This window comes from Brachyistius frenatus, unplaced genomic scaffold, assembly GCF_029030835.1.
Source record: "Brachyistius frenatus isolate BFR_SWC_R1_liver_20210118 unplaced genomic scaffold, ASM2903083v1 Contig_74, whole genome shotgun sequence".
NCBI lineage: Eukaryota > Metazoa > Chordata > Actinopteri > Embiotocidae > Brachyistius > Brachyistius frenatus.
In genome coordinates, this window is record NW_027210673.1 from 1216983 (window position 1) to 1239781 (window position 22799).

Genomic DNA, 22799 nt, shown 5'->3' on the forward strand with positions numbered 1-22799 from the left:
ACATGATGTTGATTCTGTGATACCAGTTGGCTCAACTAACCCCCTCAGGGACTACTCAAGGATCATGGAAGCAGTCAGGATGCTGCTTGGACGGGTGATACCATGGCTCATCCTCTGTCTTGGACTATCTGCAGCTTCAATTGGTACGTACATTAATGGGACACAATGAGAGCTGCAGACATGACAGTGCTAAGACTGTAATCCCTGAAACAACATTTAATCAAATTAATGAAGTCTTTGCTTTTTCTTTGTGAAATATTGGTTTCTTACTGGGTACAACATTGTCTGCTTTTGTCTAACATTATGTTCAGTTCTAATGTAAATGCTTTTCTTCTTTTTTTAAGTCATGTCCAAAATGCCAGTAATTACAGGTAATAATTTGTTTTTTTTTCAGACATGAAAGACAACAATCTAAACATCATTTACAATTTGAACTTTGAGTAATGAATGTTTCTTTCTCCACAAACTACAAGTGAGATCCTCTCACAACAACCAGTTCTGCAGCACATGGGGAAACTACCACTTCAAGACTTTTGATGGAGATTTCTTCAATCTTCCCTCCCCTTGCAACTTCGTCCTTACATCCCAGTGTAAGAGCAGCTACGAGGATTTTAATATCCAGCTGCAGCGACAGGAGATAGATGGAGTTACCACCATTAAGAAAATCATGATGAAACTGGAGGGAGTTGTGTTGGAGTTAGCCAACACTTCCATCAAAGTCAGTGATCAACTGTGAGTCTGTTTTGATAATGGGAGTTTTCATTACCAGCTGATGTACTGTTTACACTGATGGTTAATGTTATCTGTGGTGATTTATTTGTTCCCTATAGTGTCACTTTACCATTCAGCCAGGCTGGCATTTCTATAGAAAGAACTGTGTCCCATGTTAAAATCGAGGCAAAGCTCGGTTTGGTCATCATGTGGAATGAAGAAGACTCCCTCTGGGTATGTGTGTTCACATTTTCTTTGTTATATACTATGTATGACCTGAAAGAACTTATCTATAATAAATAAATTATATTGACCACCGTGTGAGATAAAAAAAAAAACAACAACAAAAAAAAACCCATATATTGGCAACATGATGTTGAAACCTATCCTGATGCATTGTGCCATTGAAATTTCAATAAAGTATCAGTACCAGTGAAACGCTGGTGTGTTAAGCAATGCCTTTCGTATGCTAGAAATGTAAAAATGTTACTGAGAAGAATTTCCTCAATTCTCTGACTCACAAAAGTCCAGTTGCTCGAAACTGAAACAAATCATCAGATGATGTTTGCCAAGTTGTGTTGTGGATGTTCAAACTTTTTGTTCTCGTCCAACATAGTTGAACACAAAAGGAGAGGCAGTTTCACCAGACTACTGTGCTCAAGTGGTGCCGGGCAAAATTGTACACGTCATTTTTATTTCTACAAATGATTAAAACCCAGTTTTTTTTCTGGTTTTAAGGTTGAGCTGGATGCAAAATTCAAGAATCAAACCTGTGGCCTGTGTGGCGACTTCAATGAAATCCAAATGTATGATGAGTTCATCCAATCAGGTAAATACGCGAGGCTAAAGCTTAAAATAATTTGAAGTGCACAAATCGGCCTTCAAACTGGCTGCAATATCCGTTTTCTCTTGAAACAGGAAATTCTGTGAGTCCTGAAGAATATGCGGAGGAATGGAAGATCAATGGTCTCACTGAAAATTGTGAAGCAGTTTCCTCTCCAGCCACGCAGACTTGTGTAAACCAGGTGTGTGGAAATGGCAATATTAAGAAGGATTTGAAATGACATTATAATTTAAACACAGGACATTGAATACTGTGCCCCACAGGTGGAGATGTGTGAGAACCTGCTGACTGGACCTGCATTCCTCAGCTGTCAAGACCTGATTGATACCGACTCCTTCATTAAAGCCTGTGTGAAAGACCTGTGTTACTGTAACAGCAGCAGTACTTGCTTATGTTCAACCATATCAGAGTACTCCCGTCAGTGTGCTCATGTAGGCGGCACACCACAGCAATGGAAGACCAACCAACTCTGTGGTAAGAACAGGAACAAGGATTGTGCATTTTCAATGCTTTTTGTTGTAGATACATCAGAAAACGTGTTTCTAATTTAAATTGCGATTTTTGTGTTTTGAATAGCAAAAACGTGCCCTTTTAACATGGAGTATAAGGAATGTGGTAGTCCCTGCACGGACACCTGCAGCGATCTCCAGAGAAGCCAAATATGCGATGAGCACTGCATAGATGGATGCTTCTGTCCATTTGGTGAGTGTCTGGGTTTTAAAACATACACCAGTAATTTGTGCTATTAAAATACAGTTTAAGGAATAGTTTCACATTCCTTCACATTCAATAACATTATATTTTTACAGGGAATTATGTGCTGAAATTAATTATTGGCAAAGCCCCTGCTTTTGGGGTTATTATGTAATGGCTATATAATCAATATACTGAGGTCATTTTACCATGTTAACATTGTTAGATTAGCACTTTTATACATGCATCATTGTTGTCTCGACTTGACACTCTTTGTTGTACATTATAGTTTCAGTAATTATGGGCAGCTTTAGCCACAATCAGGTGCACATTTTCCAATGATCTGTGCAAATGAATAATGAAAGTTGTTAGGTAACTGATAATGAAATCTGACCAAAATCCTTGAATTTAATGCAGTTTTGATTTTGGGCAGTAATAAGTAGATATATTCAAGAGTTTGCCTGTTGAGTTATATATATTTTTATGACATCCAGTGAAGTAGCCTCTTGGAGGCTACCTTTAATGTCTAGGTTCGCACGTGCACACGTATGTCTTGTGAGCAATGAAGAACGATTTTCTGATTCATGAAGGGGGAGGAGGGAGGGTTCTACTAAAGTTACCAACACTACACCACTATAAAACTTTGACTAGCCTATTTGCGTCATAACAGTAGTGTGTGGATAAAAATTTCCCCTCGGGGATTAATAAAGTATATACCTACCTACCTACCTACCTACCTTAAGGCTGAAATCTTCTATTTTCACAATTTTATTTTCAAGATAAAAGATTAAGATTAAAAAAAAAGAATAAAATCATACCAATAAATGTATGCACAATGTGTACAGGTATCACCGATCCCATACACATTGAATAATGCATCAAAAACATTGTTAGAAATGATCTGTTAATTTGTGTGTACTCTGCACCACCCACACATGTATGACTCTTACAGGGTTTGCGTTGTGTGTATTTACTGTTGGCCAAAGACTAATTACATCATTACATTTCCTCCCAGGAACTGTCTTTGATGACATCACTCAAAGTGGGTGTGTTGCTGTTGACCGGTGCTCCTGCTTACACAATGGCAAGACCTACAACCCTGGGGAATCATATTCAAGTCCATGTCGAGAATGGTAATTTTTTTATATCATGTTCACATTCACAACATGTGTTTTAATAAAGTTTGTCCAGTTGAACTGACTGACCTCTCTTGATAGCAACTGTACCCTGGGTCAGTGGAGCTGTAAGGCTAACGACTGTCCTGGTGTCTGCTCCATCCTGGGTGGCTCTCACATCTCCACCTACGACGATAAAGTGTATACTTTCCACGGAGACTGTTCATATGTTCTCTCCAAGGTGAGCCATTCAGACTTAAATTAATTCATTCTTTAATTCAAAAGCAAAATTACAATAAATGTAAGAAAATAGTTTGTAATTAGGTGTATTTGTCTTCTCTTGGCTTTAGGAAACTAATGGGACTTTCAGTGTCCTTGGCGACTTGGTCAAATGTGAAAAATCGGATAAATCAACTTGCCTGACTGCACTCACTCTACTACTGCCGAAACACATGGTAAAATACATGAATGAAAGCATATTTACATTGTTCTCTCCATGTAATATCTGCAGGAAAGGGTTCACAATTTTGAGTTCATATACCAACTCACTTTGTCCTGCAGATGATTGTCATTGAAGCCAATGGACACATCTTTTACAACAAAATGGTCTCCCAGCTTCCGCTTTTCATGGGTGAGTGGTTGTTTCTTTTTGGTATGTCTTCTTTTTTAAAATCACAAAGTATACTGTCAGTTAGTTTGCTCAAATCGCTTTGGATAAAAACGTCAGCTAAATGAAATGTAATGTAATATAAAAATTAAAACTCTTTAGTCTTGTTAATGTGAATTTTCTTTCATTACAGATGACGTCACAATCTTCAGCCCATCTACGTTCTTTATTGTAATCCAAACCACATACGGGCTTGAGCTTGAGATTCAGCTGACGCCTATTATGCAGGTCTACATCAAAGCCAGTGTTTCCAATAAAGGAAAGCTCAGCGGTACGTTTTAAATCTTGAGAGGTTTTGATTAAAGTGTAAGGTATAAACCTTTTGCAGTATTTTAACGACAATTGAGTCAACATATCAAAATCTTTACGCAGGTCTTTGTGGAGATTTTAATGATGTTGAAGTTGATGACTTCAGAACCACAAATGGATTGGTTGAGGGAACGGCTGGGACTTTTGCCAACACATGGAAGACCAAAACAAACTGCCCTGATGTGACAAACATACTAAGTGACCCTTGTGCTTCAAGTGTAGACAAGGGTAGGTCACAGACTTCGTGCTGTATATTTTAATATCACTCCTCACAAAGCCCTAACATCAAACATGTTTATTTCTTTTTGTAGAGAAATATGCCAATCACTGGTGCTCCTTGGTATCAGACCCAAAAGGGATTTTTGCACAGTGCCATCCTGAAATAAACCCAGAAATCTATGAAACTGTAAGCAATCTTCTTCACGCTCTAATCTGTGTGTATATATTTATTTTAATTTACATATTCATCAAGTGCGTAATTCATCTATTTGTTTATCTTGTTGCTGTTTCTGTCTGCAGTCTTGTATTTATGACACCTGCACCTGTGAAAACAGTGAGGAGTGTATGTGTGCTGCCATATCCGCCTATGTCCATGCATGTGCCGCTGAAGGTGTTTTCCTGAATGGATGGAGGAACAACATGTGCCGTAAATTTAACCCAAATTAACAAATTTCTTTATACATTCAATTTGTATTTATTTGATTGTGTTGATTCACCGGGTGATCCTTACTTCTTTCAACAGAGAAATACACAACTGGCTGCCCTTCTACTTTTGTGTATGACTACCAGATGACAAGCTGCGGTCGCACTTGCCGATCTCTTAGTCAGTCAGACTTAACATGTGAGGCTAACTTTACCCCGCTTGATGGCTGCGGCTGTGCTGAAGGAACCTATCTCAATGAGAAGGGAGAGTGTGTGTCAGCCTCACAATGCTCCTGTCATGTAGGAGACAGTCTGGCGCACTCTGGGCAGAGGATCAAGGTCCATGGACAAACTTGGTGAGGATTTCAATATTTCCAGTAAAATTAAACCAGAACAATGTTTTTATGATTATTGTTGGACATTTTAAACTGCTTAACAAAGGTACCACAAAGAATACTAATTGTGGTTTTATGTCAAATTAGGAATAACTAGAAAATGCTATTATGCACTAAAATATTGCTTTAAGTTTAGCTGGTAAACAACTTTATTGTAGTGATAGTTGTGAAACTATATGCAAGAAATAAATTTGTACATAAAGCCGGAAATGTGCAAAGAAATTTAATTTTGTAAGAGATGTGTAAAAGGATCCACAAATATTTGTACACTCCCCACTAAAAGTATGTTAACAGTGGTGAAATTGTTTTTGCTACAGTTTGTAAGCAAATAGTGTATATATTTATCTATATCTAATGGGAAAAAAAAACCTGCAATGATGAAATTCATATCTCTTCTCTGTCTTGTGTGTCTTTCTATGCACCTCAGCTTCTGCCATGGTGGAAAATTAAGCTGTACAGGAAACCACATAAGTGAATGTAGGTACAAAGCGCTCAGTTCATCTTACTGTTTACTCTGAAGTAAAGCATATTATTAGTAAGACCAATCATACATTGGTGTAACATTCTGTCTTTGTTATTAGCATGTACCCATCCAATGGTTTTCTTCAACTGCTCAAGTGCAAAGCCAAGTGACAAGGGATCCGAATGCCAAAACAGCTGCCAGACACTGAACACAGAATGTGTAAGACTGAGACACTGGCTCATGACTGCTGTTAAATACTCTACACATTTATACTAAAGCTACAGAATTACATGTTAAATAAATTGCTATTATGCTGCATAGGGGAGTAAACACTGCATCTCAGGCTGTGTGTGTCCTGATGGGCTGCTGTCAGATGGTAAAGGAGGCTGTATAAAGGAGGAGGACTGCCCCTGCCCATATAATGGAGAATCCTACAGTCCTGGAGAATCTGTCACTGTGGACTGCAATACATGGTGAGCTTTCTTATGATGTGTTATAGCACTGTGTCGTTCACATTTTGCAGGGACCTTTTGATATTGGGAACATCTAACTTAAAATAACTTTATTATTTCAAATCTCAGCACATGCAAGAGCAGAAAATGGAAGTGTACAAATCACGACTGTGATGGAACCTGTACTATATATGGAGAAGGGCATTACATCACTTTTGATGAAAAGAAATTTGCATTTAATGGGGGCTGTGGCTACATCTTCACTCAGGTATCGTCTCAAGTTCTATTGAGTCTTTTTGACTTGTCAAAGTCAATCTTGTGATACTGACATCCGAGTCTTGCAGGATTACTGTGGGGATGATATGGAGGGCACCTTCAGGGTCCTGACTGAGAGCATCCCCTGTGGAACATCTGAAAACATCTGCTCCACTGCGATCAAGCTCTACTTAGGGGTACATAAGTATGGTAGCACAATACATTCACAATAGATGAAAAAAACAAGAGACCTTTTCACATGATTATGAGTTATTCCTTAGTTATGAGAAAAGACTAAGGGTGGTCAGAAAGGTGGAGAACAGGGGTGATGGCGCCGCTGTTTCAATGTACTCATTATGAGCTTAAACGTCAATATAAGAGTTTTGTTATTCAACAAATTATTATTTGGAAATGTCTTTTTACAAACAGGACATATAATGTGGCCATGGATACAGTGAGCTGCACTGAGTGCCGCAACATGAAGCCCTGTTTTAGATTTGTTTTAGAAAATTAAGTACGCCACATTAGCTATTAACGGTTACCTTTGGCTGTGGACCATTGAAAGTAATAGCAACTATCAGTGAACAACTTTGATACTGAATAAATCTTATAAACTTGAGGATTCCCAGGCAGTTTCTGAGGCATTTCTGTTCCCGTCCCAGTAAACAGTGAGTAGCACTGCCTTGTCGTTTTTTTTGGCCTATATTTGTTTGCATTTTGGAAAGTAAAGTTTGGCTCGTAACCTGTTAATAGTAACAGTCATATAAAATCCTGATCTTGTAATTATGAGATAATAAGTCACAAGATATGGTCTAATTTTTATTTTCTGTGAATGTAATGTACTTCCGCACATACACTATTTTGTTCAATTAAGGTCATCTTTAAATGACTATGCAAGATGACAAATGAGCCTGTTTTGCTTCTTCCAGAACAATGAAATAGTTCTGTCAGAGGAAAATGTCAAAGTCATCAAACAGAAAAAAGGGGTGGACATCCCCTATCAAGTCCACACTATGGGTATATATGTTGTCATTGAGGCAAAGAATGGTCTCGTTCTGATTTGGAATAAGAAGACAACACTCAAGATCAAACTCAGCTCCAAATTCAAGGTGGGTGAGCACATATTTATTTGTTGAATAAATCTTAATGCGGTTGTCATTTTACAAATAACTTAGTTCTCATTTTATCCCAGGGCAAGGTCTGTGGTCTATGTGGGAATTATGATGGGAACATCAAGAACGATTTCACCACCAGAAACAAGGAAGTTGTGGTCAAAGCCGTGGAGTTTGGAAATAGCTGGAAAGTGTCATCTACCTGCCCAAATGCCGACAGTCAAAAGAATCTTTGCAGTCTGTACTCACACAGGCAGGCATGGGCATTAAAACACTGCAGCATAATCAACAGTAAAGTATTTGCTGCCTGCCATTCAAAGGTAAGAAAATTGTCAAACAATGTGACATGACATACAAACAAAGTCATTCCTAAACCTGTGATTTTCTGTACAATTAGCTATAGAATAACAATCCTCCCTAAAACTTTTTACGATGACAATGACTTGTTTCTACAAGGTGAATCCCCAAAACTATCATGACGCTTGTGTGAGCGACACGTGTGCCTGCAATACAGGAGGAGATTGTGAGTGTTTCTGCTCAGCTGTGGCAGCCTATGCAGCAGCCTGTAATGAGGCTGGAGCCTGTGTGAAATGGAGAACTCCCACCATTTGCCGTGAGTGCTTTTGTCTTTCTGAGACCTTCACAAAAAATACATAATCCACATATATAATCATTATCATTATCTGTTTACAAATAAAGAATGACTCACATTTTCTTATGCAACTTGCATACAAGACTGCGTAGTCTTTGTCTTAATAATATTCCTTTTTTTTCCTTCATTAGCTCTATTCTGTGATTTTTACAACCCTGATGGAGAGTGTGAATGGCACTATGAGCCTTGTGGAAGATCATGCATGAAGACATGCAGGAATCCCTCTGGATTATGCTACAATCAACTTCCAGCATTAGAAGGTATAGATGACAAAAAAAAGGGACAGTGTATGCATTGTTAAGACTAAAGTTATGAATGTTTTTTTCAAGTGAAGCCCATGATGCAATCAGGATTGTGTTTTCAGGTCGACTGTATTGACTGACATACTATTGAATTTTCATTGACCCTCAAAGTTACTCACAGGCTTTAAACTCTATTTCCTGCCTGCACTTCTTCTGTGCCAGTTTTGAAATTTACAATAATATTACATTTTTTAAGGTTGCTATCCAACTTGCCCACCTGAACGATCTTATTTGGAAGAAATTACCATGAAATGTGTGTCAAAGGAGGAATGTGGCTGCAATGATAATGACGGGAAGTATTATAAAGAAGGAGAAGTTATGCCGCGAAAGAAAAACTGCCACAACTGGTAGGACACTTACTGTGATACTGATTTTGCAGTTGGTCTGAAAGAAAGCAATAACTTTGATTTTGTTTCTTAAAAAACAAATTTACTTTCCTCAATTGCCTTTCAGTTATTGTTCATCAACAAAGATGGAGTGCAGCTATAATGTCAAAGGTAAGTAGGACAAACATTATCATGCAGTTGCTGTGATTGGTTGTTGTGAATGAGAAAATAAAAGATAGAGATTAACTGTAGAGACAGTACAAAAATATTAAACCAAAGATTTTTAAAGGGCACTATCTTTTTTTTCCAGCTTGCACTTGTACATATAAAGGTCAAATATATGAGTATGGACAAAAAGTCTATGAAACACACGATGGAGATGGAACCTGTATTACTGGTTATTGTGGAGTAAATGGAACTATTACTGTAATCCTGAAGGCTTGTACAACTACACCCACTCCGACAACAACAACACCCTTCACTTTTAAGCCTGGTAAGAATAAGACTAAGTGAGAAAGATTTCTTCATATCCAATGTTCTGATCCTTGTGAAAGAAGCTAAAAGCTTTACTCTTGTATTGTTTTGACGGTCACAGAAACAACAACAACCCCAGAAACACCCACCACAACAACAACCACAGAAAAAACCATCTCAACAACCACCACAGAACAACCTACCACAACAACCACAGAAAAAACCATCCCAACAACCACCACAGAAAAACCCACCACAACAACAACCACAGAAAAACCCACCACAACCACCACACCAACAACAACTGTTGATTGTTGTAAATGGTCAGGTTGGATCAACAATCATTACCCTAGCTTTACAAATGGTGGAGATTATGAAACCATAGAAAACATCACTGATATAGACATGAGTGTTTGCAGAAAACCTCTGGAAGTACAATGTAGAGCCAAATATTTCAAAGATTTATCTTTGAAGGAAGTTGGTCAAAAAGTAGAATGTAGCGCACAAAATGGACTGATCTGTAATAACAAAGACCAGGGTTTACCTCCTATTTGTTATGACTATGAAATACAAGTCAAGTGCTGCCAAAACAATTGTGAAATTACCACAACAACCACAGAACAACCTACCACAACAACCACAGAAAAAACCATCCCAATAACAACCACAGAAAAACCTACCACAACAACAACCACAGAAGAACACACCACAACCACCACAGAGGAACCTACCACAACAACAACCACAGAAAAAACCACCCCAACAATCACCACAGAACAACCTACCACAACAACCACAGAAAAACCCACCACAACAACAACCACAGAAAAACCCACCACAACAACAACCACAGAAAAATACACCACAACAACCACAGAACAACCTACCACAACAACAACCACAGAAAAAACCATCCCAACAACCACCACAGAACAACCTACCACAACAACCACAGAAAAAACCATCCCAACAACCACCACAGAAAAACCCACCACAACAACAACCACAGAAAAACCTACCACAACAACAACCACAGAAAAAACCACCCCAACAATCACCACAGAACAACCTACCACAACAACCACAGAAAAACCCACCACAACAACAACCACAGAAAAACCCACCACAACAACAACCACAGAAGAATACACCACAACATCCACAGAACAACCTACCACAACAACAACCACAGAAAAAACCATCCCAACAACCACCACAGAACAACCTACCACAACAACCACAGAAAAAACCATCCCAACAACCACCACAGAAAAACCCACCACAACAACAACCACAGAAAAACCCACCACAACAACAACCACAGAAAAACCTACCACAACAACAACCACAGAAGAACACACCACAACCACCACAGAGGAACCTACCACAACAACAACCACAGAAAAAACCATCCCAACAACCACCACAGAACAACCTACCACAACAACCACAGAACAACCTACCACAACAACAACCACACCACAACAACCACAGAGAAATCCTACACAAATACCATTACAAGTACAGCAGTATCAACACAATCGCATGCAGTTATTACAAACACAACAACCACAGAAAAACCCACAACAGCAACCACAGAGAAACCCACCACAACAACAACCACAGAAAAACACAAAACAACAACCACAGAAAAACCCACCACAACAAGCACCTCAGAAAAACCTACCACAACAACAACCACAGAAAAAACCATCCCAACAACCACCACAGAACAACCTACCACAACAACCACAGAAAAAACCATCCCAACAACCACCACAGAAAAACCCACCACAACAACAACCACAGAAAAACCTACCACAACAACCACCACAGAAACACACACCACAACCACCACACCAACAACAACTGTTGGTTGTTGTAAATGGTCAGGTTGGATCAACAATTATTACCCTAGCTTTACAAATGGTGGAGATTATGAAACCATAGAAAACATCACTGATATAGACATGAGTGGTTGCAGAAAACCTCTGGAAGTACAATGTAGAGCCAAATATTTCAAAGATTTATCTTTGAAGGAAGTTGGTCAAAAAGTAGAATGTAGCGCACAAAATGGACTGATCTGTAATAACAAAGACCAGGGTTCACCTCCTATTTGTTATGACTATGAAATACGAGTCAAGTGCTGCCAAAACTATTGTGAAATTACCACAACAACCACAGAACAACCTACCACAACAACCACAGAAAAAACCATCCCAACAACCACCACAGAAAAACCCACCACAACAACAACCACAGAAAAACCTACCACAACAACCACCACAGAACACACCACAACCACCACACCAACCACAACAACTGTTGGTTGTTGTAAATGGTCAACCATCAACAATTATTACCCAGCTTTACAACCACCACAGATTATGAAACCATAGAAAACATCACTGATATAGACAACAGCCAAATATTTCAAAGATTTATCTTTGAAGGAACCACAGATCTGTAATAAAACCAGGGTTCACTCCTATTTGTTATGACTATGAACAACAAGTGCTGCCAAAACTATTGTGAAATTACCACAACAACCACAGAACAACCTACCACAACAACCACAGAAAAAACCATCCCAACAACAACCACAGAAAAACCCACCACAACAACAACCACAGAAAAACACCACAGAAAAACCCACAACAACCACCACAGAAAAACCCACCACAACAACCACCACAGAAAAACCTACCACAACAACAACCACAGAAAAAACCATCCCAACAACCACCACAGAACAATCTACCACAACAACCACAGAAAAAACCATCCCAACAACCACCACAGAAAAACACAAGACAACAACCACAGAAAAATCCACCACAACAACAACCACAGAAAAACCCACAACAACAACCACAGAAAAACACACCACAACAACCACAGAACAACCTACCACAACAACAACCACAGAAAAAACTACCACAACAACAACCACAGAAAAATCCCCCACAACAACCCCAGAAAAACCCACCACAACAACAACCACAGAAAAATACACCACAACAACCACAGAACAACCTACCACAACAACAACCACAGAAAAAACCATCCCAACAACCACCACAGAACAACCTACCACAACAACCACAGAAAAAACCATCCCAACAACCACCACAGAAAAACCCACCACAACAACAACCACAGAAAAACCCACCACAACAACCACAGGAAAACCCACCACAACAACCACCACAGAAAAACCTACCACAACAACAACCACAGAAGAACACACCACAACCACCACAGAGGAACCTACCACAACAACAACCACAGAAAAAACCATCCCAACAACCACCACAGAACAACCTACCACAACAACCACAGAAAAAACCATCCCAACAACAACCACAGAAAAACACACCACAACAACCACAGAAAAACCCACCACAACAACAACCACAGAAAAACACACCACAACAACAACCACAGAAACACACAAAACAACAACCAAAGAAAAACCTACCACAACAACAACCACAGAAAAACACACCACAACAACCACCACAGAAAAACCTACCACAACAACAACCACAGAAAAACCCACCACAACAACAACCACAGAAAAAACCATCCCAACAACCACCACAGAAAAACCCACCACAACAACAACCACAGAAAAACCCACCACAACAACCACCAGAGAAACACACAAAACAACAACCACAGAAAAACCCACAACAACCACCACAGAAAAACCCACCACAATAACCACCACAGAAGAAACCACAGAAAAACCCACAACAACACACCAATACCACCACAAAAACCCACCACAACAACCACCACAAACACAACCACCACAGAAAAACCCACCACAACAACCACCACAGAGAAACCCACCACAACAACAACCACAGGAAAACTCATCTCAACAACAACCACAGGAAAACCCATTTCAACAACAACCACAGAACAACCCACCACAACAACAACAACCAAAAAGTCTACTCTTGAAACTACTACTGTGACATCATCTCTACAGTCTTCAACATCTGGGAGAACAACTTTATGTTCCTGCAAATACATGAATCAGATTTTCTATCCTGGTAAGCAATGTGCTCTTGTTATCAAATGCTGTTCATCCTTTCACTGTTTTATTTTAGTCATAGTTACACCATTTTTAACAATGCAACCTGGCAAATCTTAACATAAAAGAGCAGAGCTTTGAAACTATAAGGTGTTGATGCATTCAAGTCCTGTTTATATTCAGAATTTGCCCTTTAAGGTAGCTTGTATTTCTTTTAGATCTACGACCAGGCAAAATGTAGTCCACCAACAAACACAATTGGCTTTATTTAGTGCAGGAAATATCTTTTATCCACATTCATGTTGTCGTGACTTACTGGCTGGCTGGCTGGATCAATTGAATTATAATGTAAGTGACCACAGGCAAAGTTGGTCATCACCATATCCCTATTGGGACTATAGCCGAAACAAAACAGCACTCAGAGTGCTATTTATTCTGGGTTTATTTTGTATACAGTAGAGTAATGTCAAGTTGTCATTAAATAACACCCCAATTATAAACCTTTATATTTATGACAGGTGTCATGTCAGTGTTATTTACACCCTTTTAAATAAATTGTTACCAAAGACACTGTAACTGGCTGCAATGTTGTTATGTCAGTTGTTGTTTTTTGTAATTGAACTGCTTTGGATTTATTCTCATGTAGGTAGCTTCATTTACAACAAGACTGATGGAGCGGGCTCGTGTTTCACTGCATATTGCAATTCAGCTTGCAATGTTGAAAAGCATGCCAGACCATGTCACTCTACTCCTCCACCTCACATAACGACGACTCCTCCACTGAAACCTCCCCCAGACTGCTCGTATCTCAATCCACCTAGAAAGGTATTTGAATTTATATGTATACTTTCAAGAAAAGAAAATCAATAGGAATATAGAAGGAGAAAATGTTTGAAGTGTTGTCTTCCCTAGTTTATTTCAAGGCTGAAACAAGGTCTGTTAAATGCCTTGAACAAAGTGAATGTACTTTTAATGCTTGTTTTGCATAATATCATTGGTCTTTTGAGTTGTCGGTAATAAGATCTATCAATGGTAAAGTTCAACAACACTAAATTCAATATACAATTTCTGTGAAATCAGTCATTTTTGCAAGCTAAACATTAATCCTTTGAATTTTGGGCAACATGAATCGGTCTTCTGTAGCTTGCCTAGAATGGCTCTGATTCTCATCAGAGCTACAGAAAGTTTATACAAAAACAATTCTTCAAACAGCTTGTGCAAACCTTGTGGTCAAAGAAGTACTTAATGTGTTCTATAAATTTGATAAAGTTATACATGTATATGCTTTAAAATTTGCCTGTATGCACCTTGGGGGCTTACATATAAAAGGGTAAAACTATCCTTAACAGAACAGATGCCTAAAAGTACTACTATGCCCTTTACAGAATGGTGAAACCTGGACTTCAAATAACTGCTCCACAGAAACATGTGACGAGGGTAAGGTGATCAAAGAACATGTACCATGTAAATCAGTACTGATCCCTACCTGTGAAAATGGGCTTCCACCAGTGAAGGTCTATGATGAAACGGGTTGCTGTTTCCACTACGACTGCAAATGTAAGTTCAAATGAAAGCATTTTAAAATTTCACAAAACTGTTGCACATATCGGCAAAATACAAAATATACAGTGTTTTTCCTTGATGTTATACTTAATGCAATCTCAATCTGATATTTGCAGGTGTTTGTTCTGGATGGGGAGATCCACATTATTTAACATTTGATGGGCAATATTACAGCTTCCAAGAAAACTGCACATATGTCCTGATCAAAGAGATTAATCCCCGACACAATTTTCGTGTTCTGATCGACAATGTAAACTGCGACGCGTCTGGACTTGTGACCTGTGTTAAAGCCTTGATCGTGTATTATAAAGACTACGAAATCATTCTTACACAGGAGAGAACACCAAAGACTGTGAACTTGGTAAATATTGCTTTAAAAAACTTTACCTGAATTACTTAAATATATTAAATAATATGTCAAGACAATGGCTATTAAGATGTTTCACTAACAGTAAATAATGTTACAATTGTTTAGGTGTACATTAATGGCAAGCGAGTCCTCCCAACATACTCTAACAAAGACTTCATTATCACAAGTACAGCAATTGAGATGCTTTTGAAAATCCCGGAAATCGAAGCTGTGGTGATGTTCAAAGGGCTTTTATTCAGCATTGATTTGCCGTTTTCACTTTTCCACCACAACACCGAGGGACAGTGTGGTAAGATGATAATCAATTACCTGTTAACCCTCCCGCTGTCCTCGGGTCAAATTGACCTGCAGCTGTGTTCAACCAAGTTCTATTTTATTTTTATATTTTTTGGGATCATTGATGACAAGTATATATATAAAATATAAAAATAAAATAGAACTTAGTTGAACACAGCTGCGAGTCAATTTGACCCGAGGACAGCGGGAGGGTTAAAATGATCATGTTGAAAGAAACATGGGATTCCATGTTGCTTTCATAAATTAATCTCACCTCCATAATTTCTGATTCAGTATGTTTAACAGCCACATGTCTGGTCAGAGACCAGGAAATAAATTATGTGCTGGTACTATTATTGAATAATGTCACTACATCATTCAACAAACAACACAAGACAAGAATATTCAAGTCTACGTAAATAAACACATTCTCTCATCTACACAGGTGGTTTGATATACTGTACATTATCACCAGCAAAACAACTTACATTTTTCACTTTTCAACATGTGATGGCTCAAACCTGCTCTTCAACACATACTTCACACAAATAACTTATTTAAACTAAGTAACTAAACTGGAAGTGATAGTCTGCATAGCATTTAAAGCCCACTAAAAACTATCAAGAAAACATATTGCTAATAGAAATCTTTGGCACTTACAAATAGCTGCACACACACACACACACACACACACACACACACACACACACACACACACACACACACACACACACACACACACACACACACACACACACACACACACACACATCAGGAACAGCAAAACCCCATCACAACCGTTTCTCCAACTGCAGAACCAGAGCAACTAAAAGACCTCCACTAAGTGAGCTGAGAGTCCATAAATACTCCAGCCTGATTTATTATCACTGACTGAGAGAGGCTCGTGGCCAGTAAATGTTCATATCAGTGTGTTCAGGAGCTTTTTCCACTTGTAAGCTTGTAATATCTGTCATTTTAATATCTTCCTTTCACAAGGTACATGTGACAACAACAGGAAAAATGACTGCAGATTACCAAATGGTGAGATTCATCCATCATGCTCTGAAATGGGATATGATTGGCATGTATCTGACAAGAATAAGACAGATTGTAAGAAGCTGCCTACTTCACCGCCACCAACGGCAACAACCACAGAAACACCGTCTCCTATTTGTGAGATTTTGATCAGCGAGTAAGAATTTACAAAATAAACATGAACACAATATGTCATCATTTCACAGTATCACTGGAGTAACCTACTTTCTTTTAATTTATGTGTGAAGGGTGTTTAAGAAATGCCACTCAGTACTCCCACCACATCCGTTTTATGAGGCCTGTAAATATGATGATCGCAACATGCAAAATTCCACCGTGGGCTGTTCCAGTCTGGAGGTGTACAACACAATGTGTGCTGAATCATCTATCTGTGTGGACTGGAGGGGTGCTACAAATGGACTGTGTGGTAGGAGAGATTTATTTTAGTAAAAGACAACCTATTGTTTTCTTAACATTAAAATGTTAAATCCATTTTCTCTTTTGTAGAATATAAATGTCCAGAAAGTAACGTCTACAACCCTTGTGGGCCAACTGTTGTAACAACCTGCAATGCAAGGTACTCAATCATTTCTATTTATACAGTAAAGAAAATTGAATAATGCCAGGAGGTTTTAATGTAACAAGTATACAGCCATGCAAGTGAGAGGATGTACTTTTTGTTCAGTTGAATGCAGATGTTTTCATATTAACAAGCTCTGTCTCACTCACATTAAATTGTTACCATTTAATTTGTTTAACTAGCACTAAACACAAAGTCTTGGTAAAGGTAATGGCAATATAATTATTTCTATTGTTATTTGGTATTTCTTTAGACAAGTAGACATTTCTACATTCTGATGGCACTATAAATGAAAATGAAAAGTCATAAAATGACTGAAGTAGTTACAGTCTATCCTGAGGGGGATATTAATGTTTGTTGCAATTGTCATAACATCCTTAAAACTAGAAATGTCCCTTTTATTTGTTCTAAAAAAATTAAAGAGGATCTCCAAAGTCATTCAAATTCATTATCTGGTATCCATAAATATCAGTAAAAAATGTCATGACCAATGACCCAACTTTATGAGAATCCATCAGATAGTTCCTGAGATTTTTCAATCTGAACCAACAAGGTGGACTGACCATAACTGCTATCTCTAGAGTCATGTCGCTGGTATGGGCAAAAGAAAAGGCCTATATATTAGCTACTCTAGCCTGCAGTACATTGTGTCTGTGTTGCATAAACACAATTTATCATTTTATTTCTGAAATAATAATACCTGTTTATTATCATTTGTCTTCATATTTAGAGCCAATGAAAAGAACACACAGCTGTGCCAGAGAAAAGGAGAGGACCAGTCCTCGCCTTGTGATGGAATCATAGAGGGATGTTTCTGTCCAGAGGGAACGATTTTGTTCAGTTTAACCTCTACCATCTGTGTCTCCTCTTGTAAGACTGTCTTCAGGTCTCTGTTGTTGAATCTAATGTTTATGATTGAGTGAATATAAAAATAAACTGTGTGTTCTTATTGTTTAAGGTTGCACTGGACCTGATGGCCAACCTATAGAGGTCAATTCTACAATACATACCGTGCACAGTTTTCATTATTCATTGTATTTGTTGCTTTTATGACATTCATTCTTTTCCATCAAACAGCCTGGTGTTCCGTGGCAGAGTGGCTGTCAGCAGTGTGTTTGTAATGAGGACACTGTTACGTGTGAGCCTCTCGCGTGCCCCACTCAAGAACCAATAACCTGTACCGAGGAAGGTGAAGTGTTGGTGAACCGCACAGTGGACTGCTGTCAGAAACTGACATGTGGTGAGTGATTTTAGGTACCGCTCCTACATCTGCAACACAATGTTCAGGGTTTTCCCTACCATTATAATTATATATATTTTCACAGTACCTAAGGCACTAAAGCTTCACTTTAAGCTTTGTTTTACCAATGTTTGGTAACGAATGTTTTTCAAAACTATGTAAAAATGCAAAGTTTTTAGTCAAATAACTGCCCCCCACCTGCTACAACAGCACCTAATCCCTCCACAAACCTAAGGAAACCCAGATGATTTAACAGATACAGGTATGGTAGAAATGCCAATAGTACTTAAAATAATGATTAAAGGGTCACTCCTCTGATTTTAAAATCAAATATCAGTTTACTCATTCCGGCGTGTGTTACTCTGCATCATGGGAAGTGTAGGGTCTAGCAGTTTTGGAACCTGACCTGTGTTATGGCTTAAAAGGAGGGACATCTTGGCCTGTACTATAACAGTTTTCAATTGGTTTGAAGTTTTTATTTTCTTAAATTAGTAAGTCCCCAACTCAGCAGCAGACAGATACTAAATTTGAACAAATAAAAATCAAGTGCTTAACCTGTGATGAAGAAATATCACCATCAAATGACAATCTATTAAGCCCGAGTTTTATAACTGGTAAAAGCAGCAACGTGTGGCTCTTTATAAAGTCAAAAGACTTAGAGATGGGTTTTATCAAGTTTTTTTTTTTTTTTTTTTTTTTTTAAATCTACTTTTAAAATAAAAGTAATTTTTTTACATTTTAGAAATCACCTTTTATCAAGTGTTGCCTGTTGTCTAGTTTAATTTACTCCACCTGACAATTTTTGGTCTTCTTGGTTTGGTTAATGTTATACTCACTGACTTTTCAACCCACAGAATGTGATAAGAACAGATGTCCACCGCTAACACAGAAGTGCAAACTTGGATTTGAGTTGGAGACCCACATTTCCAATGATAGTTGCTGCCTTGTTCACCGCTGTGGTAAGCTCAGCGTATAGGTATCATTTATTTATTGTATGTATGTAAAAGACTTGAAAACTAAACTCAACCTGAATGTGATTTTATCCGTCAACATTATTTTTCTAGTGCCCAAAGGCGTCTGTGTCTTCAATGACACTGAGTACAAGGTAAGGCTTAACATACTTTGTATATTTTAGATATGTGTGACATGGAGATTATACTCATATTTCATATGAACTTGGCTCAGACTTTGCATTTTATTGTATACAGCCCGGTACAGATTTCTCCAAAAAACCCTGTGAGTCATGCAGCTGCACTGAAACTCAGGATCCCAGCAGCATGCTGAACAAGATTGAGTGTAATCGGATAGTGTGTTCTGATTACTGTGCAGAGGTACTTCTACATAAAATATTTACATTTTTGAATTTTGAAGCCATTAAAGTTATGTATTGCACAGAAATAGTTCAAATGACAGATCGTGCTAAATCTACATCACTTCATCACATACTTTATTTTCAGAAACGTAAATGTATATATTTAATTGTTTGAAGATCCTATTGATTTTTGCATTTTTCAAATACAGGGCTATGTGCTTGTACATCAACCTGAACAATGTTGTGGATCATGTATTCAAAAAAGTTGTATTTTGGAGATCCCAGACTTTACTTCTTCGATAATTATTGAGGTAAGTGCAAAGTAATGGAACCGCCCTAAGAATCAAATTGTATTATTGGTGAGAATGTATCTTCACTAATTGACCTACCTCTCCTCTACACTTCTGACAGCCATCTCAGTCCTGGTCCCCACCAAATGACAACTGTACAAAGTATAATTGCCATAAGGTCAAAGATGACTTTATTGTCTATATAAACCAAACAACATGTCCTGAATTTGATTCAGAAAACTGCGTTCCAGTGAGTATGATCCAGTCCTGAAAGGAGCATGAGATTGTATTTCTGACAGCTAAATATCTATTAATAAGACTCAGAATTTGTATTGAATGACAAGAATGAGGGGTTAGTTTTTTTCTGTCAAAATGTTGTTTTAGGGTAATTGCAATTACAACGCCTTTCCGAAATGTGACTTTTAGTTGATGGGAAAGGGGGCACTCTGAGGTTTTAAAATAGAGGCCAAAAACAGGAAGTGCAAGGCAAAATTTAAATAAACAGTTCTGTAAATGGGATCAAATTATAAATACTCTGGTTTAATGTATATGGTTAAATAACAATAAGGGAAACACCAACACACAAAATAAATTGTGAAGTCAAAATAGCTTTGTATTGCATTTATTTATCCATTTATTAATTGTAATGTAATGAGATTTAACGTTGTCTTTTTGCATATTTTTAATCCATATCATCTGTATTACAGGGAACTGAGAAAAACGACAAGAATGGTTGTTGCAAAACTTGTAAGTATAAGTCTATAAAATACATTCAGATTACATAATTACATAATTTCTTTTTTTTTAAACGCAGTTATGCATATAGACCATAAATCTAATCCACACCTTTTAAAAGTAACATTTTGTTTTTTAATTTCCGAGTCAGAAACTATGTGTTCAAGTTTTTACTTCAAACGACAGCATTCAACAACAAAAAAAGAGATACAAATACATTTTCCATCAACCCACCAAGCAACTAATGCTTTCAGCACTAAATGTGTTAAAGTCTGAGTCTTACAAAATCTACCCATCCAGTCACTCAGTGGTCAAGGTGGCCACTGAAATGATGATTTACCAGCAGCTGTGTTCTCCATGTAAAGATATTAATATGTCATTCACAGGTACTCCTCGTTACAACTGTCAAATGAACAGGAACACCACATATCTGCAGACCAAGAACTGCAAGTCGGTTGAGTCAGTGGAGCTCACAGCCTGTGCGGGATCCTGTGGAGCGTCTTCATCAATGTGAGATTTATGACAACATATCTGAGGAATATGCTGTACAAACTACTTACTCAATCATGCTAAGAATCACCTGTACAATTTGAATGTGAAGACCAATTTTTAAATATGTGTTTGCTTTTTAACAGCAACTGTCTGACTTTTTATTTGCAGGTACTCGGCCGAGAGCAACAGTTTGATGCATTCGTGTTCCTGCTGTCAAGAAATGGCCACCAGTAAGAAGGAAGTGGAGATGCTCTGCAAGGATGGCTCCAGAAAAAAACACACCTACATTTCAGTTGACAAATGTGGATGCCAAGTTGCTAAATGTACAAAGTACTAGAAAGGCAAAAAAAAAAAAGGCATGAAAGGCTAAATTTAAAACCAAGCTTTATTAAAGGGAAAATCTGACCCATATATCTTTAAAAAAATCCTCTCCAAAAACTGTTAGACAAACAAAACTTCATATGTGCTGACCACCAAAGACACACCTCTGTGCTCAAGCTTTTAAACAGAGGCAGCTCTACATGATGTCAAATGATGACAGCACGTATTTGTGTGAATGTGGGTCTTTTAATTTTTGAAGAAAAGTAACTGCATGGTGTGGTGTTTCAGGCTTAGAAGGTGTTCTTTCCTCCTTTTACTGTAAATGGTAGACAGATAGGAATTCAGATATTCATTACACTGTAGCAAAAATTAAAAAAATACATTAAACTTGACTAAATGTGAAAAATGTAAAACATGGATTTTAATTTTAAATTGTTGTTAGCCATTTTTCCTAACAAAACACTTACGTAATAATCCGTTAGATATATAAAAAGAAGAGCATGATGAATGTCGAAACTATCTTTGTCTAATATCTGATTTTTCAAACTTTTGTCTTCAGTTTCATTAAAACTCAGGTTTACTGATGATTGTGTGTTGTCTGTTTTTATTTCCTGGGTGTTTTTTCTGTGGATTTGAATTTGCATGATGCATCATTGGTAGGGATAAGATTATTTTTCATTTTTTGCCTTTGACAAAAAATGATCTACACATTATTCCATAGATGTTATGAAGTATTACTTGATATGTATAGGCTATCGTCAATTGTTGACAATCATATATATATATATATATATATACAGTATACACTGTATATTGAGTCCACTTCCACAATTTATCTACTCTAAAATCAACACACTATTAATTCATTGTTTGTCTTTGTTAAAGTATAGAGGTGCTTATAGCTTCTGACTACCATGTGGCCCCACCAACCATATCGTCCAAACCTTTCAGCATTATGTAGCCAGTTGCCTTTTCACAAAGTAGAGACAGAAATGACCAGTAATTGGAAAGTGTAGCCACAATTGAATTAATAATTGAAGGCAATAAAACAAGCTTTTAACGAAGTGTCACACCTCAACTTACTAATTGATATTATAGCCTTCGTTGTGCAAACTACTCAGCATTTGC

General features: G+C 37.8%; 1 protein-coding gene and 1 long non-coding RNA gene across 4 annotated transcripts; one reads left to right on the plus strand and one right to left on the minus strand.

Annotated features, from left to right (window-relative positions):
- The first annotated feature begins 47 nt into the window (after positions 1-47).
- Positions 48-22256, plus strand: LOC138626535 (mucin-5B-like). Its single transcript, XM_069708238.1, is given in 54 exon segments — positions 48-143; positions 345-371; positions 474-732; positions 831-945; positions 1450-1540; positions 1630-1736; positions 1819-2029; positions 2132-2257; positions 3264-3381; positions 3466-3604; positions 3714-3818; positions 3925-3994; positions 4164-4301; positions 4403-4567; positions 4651-4745; positions 4859-4985; positions 5082-5337; positions 5804-5853; positions 5958-6058; positions 6161-6312; positions 6421-6559; positions 6636-6743; positions 7476-7655; positions 7739-7978; positions 8115-8271; positions 8442-8570; positions 8809-8959; positions 9066-9109; positions 9249-9431; positions 9534-10349; positions 10584-10847; positions 11096-11680; positions 12089-12169; positions 12449-12736; positions 12971-13192; positions 13195-13476; positions 14104-14282; positions 14843-15014; positions 15137-15381; positions 15496-15679; positions 16663-16858; positions 16950-17128; positions 17209-17278; positions 18012-18151; positions 18240-18271; positions 18359-18521; positions 19376-19480; positions 19586-19626; positions 19730-19852; positions 20043-20144; positions 20245-20373; positions 20831-20870; positions 21245-21368; positions 21519-22256. Coding segments are annotated over 54 exon segments (8826 nt in total). The 5' UTR covers positions 48-64; the 3' UTR covers positions 21721-22256.
- LOC138626537 (uncharacterized) lies at positions 11590-13146 on the minus strand. 3 transcript variants are annotated; one of them, XR_011311294.1, is made up of 6 exons: positions 13079-13146; positions 12812-12943; positions 12683-12736; positions 12449-12631; positions 12065-12169; positions 11602-11680 (listed from the first exon to the last, which is right to left on the minus strand). It is a non-coding gene; the product is annotated as an uncharacterized lncRNA (long non-coding RNA). The 3 variants fall into 3 exon arrangements; XR_011311296.1 differs by having other exon boundaries at positions 11618-11680; positions 12041-12169; XR_011311295.1 differs by lacking the exon at positions 12065-12169 and having other exon boundaries at positions 11590-11680; positions 12296-12631.
- Positions 22257-22799: the final 543 nt, after the last annotated feature.